General features: G+C 37.4%; 1 protein-coding gene across 1 annotated transcript; it reads right to left on the bottom strand.

The window, feature by feature from the left end:
* Positions 1-206: 206 nt before the first annotated feature.
* LOC102396235 (olfactory receptor 5W2-like) lies at positions 207-1,127 on the bottom strand. Its single transcript, XM_025266455.2, has one exon. The coding sequence runs from the start codon at positions 1,125-1,127 to the stop codon at positions 207-209; it is 921 nt and encodes a 306-aa protein (XP_025122240.2).
* Positions 1,128-6,000: the final 4,873 nt, after the last annotated feature.

Here is a 6,000-nt window from a genome sequence, read left to right as displayed (position 1 = left end):
TAAAATATTTCTAAAACTTAAATTTTATAACAACAAATTCTCATTTGAACTGTTAAAGACAACTTTGTTTCTCTTGCATCATGCAGTATAAGTGATATCTATATATATATATAGATATAAAAATATGTGATATAAACACAAAAACAACAATATGTGTGTACTTGTGACTATGAGAGTGTGTGAAATATAAACCTTTAAAATCACATTTAAAGTTTCAGTTTTTGCAGGGCCTGTTTCACATCCTTGTTCCTTAGGCTGTAAATCAGAGGGTTCAACATGGGAATCACGAGGGTGTAAAACAACGAGGACATTTTGTCTTCATCTAGAGAGTAGGATGAACTCGGCCTGAAATACATGAAAAATACAGTTCCCTGGAAAATTGCCACAGCAGTTAGGTGGGAGGTGCAGGTGGAGAAAGCTCTGAACCTTCCTTCAGCAGAGTGGATCTTCAAGACTGCTAGAATGATATAACAATAAGAGACAAGGACTCCTGAAATGGAGGTCAGTTCAACACAGCCAAAAAAAATGAATAACGCCAATTCATTGACCCGTGTATCAGAGCATGAAAGGGAGAGAAGTGGAGGTAAGTCACAAAAAAAGTGGTTAATCACATTTGACCCACAGAAGCATAAGCGGAATGCTAATGTCGTGTGTATCAAAGTATCTGTCATTCTCAACAGGTAAACCCCCGCCATGAGCAGGGAGCACACCCTGCTGGACATGCTGACTGCATAGAGCAAGGGGCTGCTGATGGCCTTGTACCGGTCATAGGCCATCATTGCCAGCAGGAGACACTCACAATCTATAAAGTTAGAGAAGACCAAAAATTGCAGAGCACAGCCATAGAAGGAGATTGATCTCTTTTTGGCTAAAAGGTCCACCAGCATCTTGGGGCCAATGGCTGTGGAATAGCAGAGGTCACAGAAGGAGAGGTGGCTGAGGAAAAAGTACATAGGTGTGTGCAGCTGGGGATCCATCCTAATCAAAATAATCATTCCCAGATTTGCCAAAAGGTTAATGAGATAGACAATAACAAACATGATAAATAAGATCATCTTGACTTCAGGCTTATCTGTAATTCCCCACAATATGAACTCAGTTAAGGAGGAGCAGTTTTCTCTTTTCATTCTTCTGTCTTCTTGTCTAAACTTTTGAGGAAATGATCAAGAAAATGATACACGTAAGGGAACCACCTTGGGGTGTTCACAAAATATCTGCAGGGAAGAACACAATTTATTTCTGCAATGGTCTTTTTGTTTGTTTGTTTGTTTAATATTTTCAGCCTGATGTCTCTAACATCAGTGTTTTTTGCACACTGTTTTGAAGATGTGATAAGATATCAGTTCATCCAAATATCCCTCTTGATACAAGGAAGGTAGTGCTCAGAGGAACTGAAGAGTTCATGACAACAACCAGTCAATCCCCAAAGGAAATCAGCCCTGTTTATTCATTGGAAGGACCGGCTGATGCTGAAGCTGAAGCTTCAATACTTTGGCCACCTGTTGCAAAGAACCAACTCATTAGATTCATTCAACCAATTCATTAGAAAATATCCTAATGCTGGGAAAGATTAAATGCAGAAGAAGAAGGAGCAGAAGATGAGATGGTTAGATAGCATCACCAACTCAACTAACATAGATTTGAACAAACTCCAAGAGACAGTGAAGGACAAGGAAGCCTAGAGTGCTGCAGTCCATGGGGTCACAAAGAGTCAGACATGACTTTGTGACTGAACAACAACAACAACACAGGCAGTAACATACCTCAGAAATTACATCTAGATTTACACAGAAGTTTCTCAACTGCCTATCTCAGGTATTTTTATTATTATCAGATTGATAGCAATACCTCTTTAAAGAATGCCCATTGATCAAGTCATTTTCTGAGTGTGTGCCTGCATGCGTGCTCTGTCACTAAACTCTGTTTGACTCGTTGTGTTCTCATAGACTGCAGCCCTCCAGGCTCCCTATCCATGGGATTTTCCAGGCAAGATTCTTATCCCATGGAGAGGGAAACCTGGTGGGCTGCAGTTCACGAGGTCGCAACGAGTGAGACGGAACTTAGCGACAGAGCATACACTTAGAAAATGACTAAGTCAGTGGGCATTCTTTAAAGAGGGATTGCTATCTACCAGATAATAATAAAAAAGACCTGAGATAGCTGAGAAACTTTGTCTAGTTCTAGATGTTCTTCCTAACTAAACTACTGCCATAAGCTCTATAATTTCTCTGAGCACTGTATTCTTTGTATCAAGAAGGATATTTAGATGAATTGACATCTCATTACATTGCCAAAGCAGTGTGAAAAAAAACACTGATGCTAGAGACAGCAGGCTGGAAGTATATGAACAGCCATTTACTATGCTGAAAAAATTCCTTGGATACAAAATTTTATTTTCATTATCATGTTGCACATAAAACATAATTTAAAATATTTATTATTAGTTTTACAATCTATTAGTATACCATGCACTGGTAGCAATGAAAATAATTGTTATTGATCCTAGTCTTTAGTATTTAGTGAGACATGAAATAAGTAGCATTGAAACCTTGCTTGAAAAATTCATCACTGCTTTGCCACATGACTTATTACCTAGTTATAGAGTTTCTGCTGCCAAAGGAGGAGTCTCTTAAACAACGAAAAAATGCTAAAATGAAGTGAAAACCACAGAATCTAACACCTACTATTGAATCTCTTTGGATTTTAATGGACTTTTATATTGTAAAAGTGGAAATAGGTTTAGGGACAATAAATGCTCCTGCGATACATAGGTTTCTCTGTCTAGTATGTATGCACTATGTGTCTGTCATATGTTTGCATGCAGATTACATGTCTCTGACGTACATAAAAACAGTGAGTGGGTAAGGAATTTTTTCTTTTGACCTTAGTAGCTATGGGGCTTCACATGAAGATGAATATGCACATTTTAATTTTTAAATTCACTTGTACAGTATATTTTTAAATAAAAGAGAACAAACCCACCAAGACCCCTTTAAATTCACCTATATGCTACTCTGATTATAAAAGAAGTAATATCTTTCCTATAAACCAGAATCAAAATAAATTAACTTAATAATTATATTATGGATATTAACAAGTACAGAATCTGCCAGTTCTGAGAAGAAAATATTGTTCCTGAACATTAAATTACAGAATGTATTCAACTGAGTAAACAAGTATAAAATGTTTTATTTATAAATTGATTTTCCCCCAAATGTGAATGTTTTTGTCCTATGTTCTTTAAATCAGGACCTCAAAACCTACCTGAGATGAGCTGGTCTTAGGTAGCTGAACAGTTAGCAGATAGCATTTTATTTTACTAGGTACATTGGGATTTAAATCCCTGGGCCACTGCCTTTGGGTTTTGGTGTTGTACAAACATGTCATTAATTATGCTTCTGCTTCTGCATATTGGCTCATGGATTCAGGGACAAATTTAGCACAGGATGACCTTGTATACATCAATTATTTAGTGACCTTGTCACTAAATTAATCTAGCATAAGGGGGGCTTCCCTCGTAGCTCAATCGGTAAAGGATCTGCCTGCAATTCAGGAGACCCGGGTTTGATTCCTGGGTCAGAAAGATCCCTGGAGAAGGAAATGGCAACCCACTCCAGCGTTCTTACCTGGAGAATCCCAGGGGTGGGGGAGCCTGGTGGGCTGCCGTCTTTGGGGTTGCACAGAGTCGGACACAACTAAAGCGACTTAGCAGCAGCAGCAGCAGTAGCAGCAAGGCAGTGGCAATAAACCACAATAAGATAACATGACCTAAATGTTAATGGACTGAAATTAAATACTGATCATAACTAATGTTCTGTTTCATCTGAATTCTCATTTGCGAAATACACAGACTTTCTTATCAGTTTGGGTGTTTTCTCAGGTCTTTTCAATTTTTTGTTTGTTTTTCTACTTTTTTTCCTTATAAATCTGAGAAATTATTTATGCTAAAATTCATAAATGTAGTACATATATAATTTTGTAAAAGTGATTCTCAATTTTTTAAAATGCCTTTATATATGTCATTGTCATTCTTGCCTATGAGGAGCTCAACACTAAAATGTCACCTGTAACCTGTGGAGACATCATTGAGGCAAATCTCAAACCACAATATGATTGCTAATAATTCCCCACTAAAATTAAGAAGGGCTCCCAGGTAGCTCAGTGGTGGAGAATCCAACTACCAATGCAGGAGATTCAGAAGACAGATGCTCGATCCCTGGGTCAGTAAGATCCCCAGAGGAGGAAATGGCACCCCACTCCAGTATTCTTGCCTGGAAAATTCCATGGACAGAGGAGCCTGGCAGGCTACAATCCAGGGGTTGCAAAGAGTCGGACATGACTGAGTACACACACACACACACACACACACACGTGCACACACACACACACACACAAAATCAAGAAAGTGATTATGTTTCAAAAGCATTTTGCAACCATTACTTCTCTGTTACACATATGGTGTATGTAAAATTGTTCTCAATCCCCTAATTCTACTCCTAACCACATTAATTTTTCCCTCAGGTACATCCCTATCTTCAGGGATGCAAAAATCCCTTGGGTTACATTTTGTTCAGCCAGAAGCAAGTGTTAATTTTTTAACAGGCCTGCTCCTCAAAAACATGTGGACTAACATCACTTCTATCTTCCCCCACATAACAATTTAAACCTGAGTTTGGGCAGCTACATTATAAATTGCAAGGTGGGTAACCTAAAATATCTCCCAATGGGGTTGGTGCTTCGTTAAAAATGGAGATTTTAAGTAATCAAAAAACATCTTAAGGAGAAAATGTATGCTTCAGACACAAGTGAGGAAAAAAGTGATTAGGATTTTCCCGGTGCCTCTGCTGACACGAAAACAATTTTATGTCGGCAAATACTACCCAAAGGTGATCTTTTTTTTAATATAATGGTCAGTTCCTCAAACCTCGAGTAGTATGACACAGAGCTCATTGCATGGTCTGGTATTAAAGTACATTTGAGCTCCCTGCTGCTGTGAGAGTGACCAGGAGAGTCAGTGGGTGGACGAACGCAGTGCTGTTCTACAAGCAAGGCAGTGCTTTTAGTGATATAAAGATTAATAATGTATTGAGATACTCTGGTACTTATACTCTACATCAATTTCATAAGTCTATATGAATAATCATTTTATATAAGAAAATTTTAGACTTAAAAATAAAAAATAAATATTAATATTTTTATAATCTCATAGAAAAAAATAAAGACAGTGATTTTAAACTATAATATACATACAGAAAAAATATCCATCTAAAAATGTAGATTGCAAAAAATCTTTCAAAAATGGAAAGATTCCTTCACCCAGAACCAAATCAAAAACAAAAAATTATTAGATTCTAAGAAACTTTCTCTACATCCATCAGAAATTGATTTTCCATATGATATGTGAGTTTGTTTATTTTTATTTATTTTTTTATATTTTATTTTATTTTTTAACTTTACAATATTGTATTGGTTTTTGCCATATATCAACATGAATCCACCACAGGTATACACGTGTTCCCCATCCTGAACCCTCCTCCATCCTCCCTCCCCGTACCATCCCTCTGGGTCATCCCAGTGCACCAGCCCCAAGCATCCAGTATCGTGCATCGAACCTGGACTGGCAACTCGTTTCATATATGATATTATACATGTTTCAATGCCATTTTCCCAAATCATCCCACCCTCGCCCTCTCCCACAGAGTGCAAAAGACTGTTCTATACATCAGTGTCTCTTTTGCTGTCTCGTATACAGGGTTGTCATTGCCATCTTTCTAAATTCCATATATATGCGTTAGTATACTGTATTGGTGTTTTCTTTCTGGCTTACTTCACTCTGTATAATAGGCTCCAGTTTTATCCACCTCATTAGAACTGATTCAAATGTATTCTTTTTAAATTTTTAAGGTCATAGTAGTGAAATCATACAGATTTTATACTCTTATGTCCAACTTTTTTCACTCAAGATTATGTTTGTGAAGTTTTCCCATGCTCTTGTATGAG

This window comes from Bubalus bubalis, chromosome 16 (genome assembly GCF_019923935.1).
Source record: "Bubalus bubalis isolate 160015118507 breed Murrah chromosome 16, NDDB_SH_1, whole genome shotgun sequence".
In the NCBI taxonomy this organism is placed as follows: Eukaryota; Metazoa; Chordata; class Mammalia; order Artiodactyla; family Bovidae; genus Bubalus; species Bubalus bubalis.
The sequence above is the reverse complement of the archived record's forward strand: the minus strand, read 5'-3'. Positions and strand labels throughout refer to the sequence as shown.

What these genes read in the sequence shown, in the direction of transcription:
- LOC102396235 (XM_025266455.2), bottom strand. Translation starts at nt 1,127, where the DNA reads ATGAAAAGAGAAAACTGCTCCTCCTTAACTGAGTTCATATTGTGGGGA.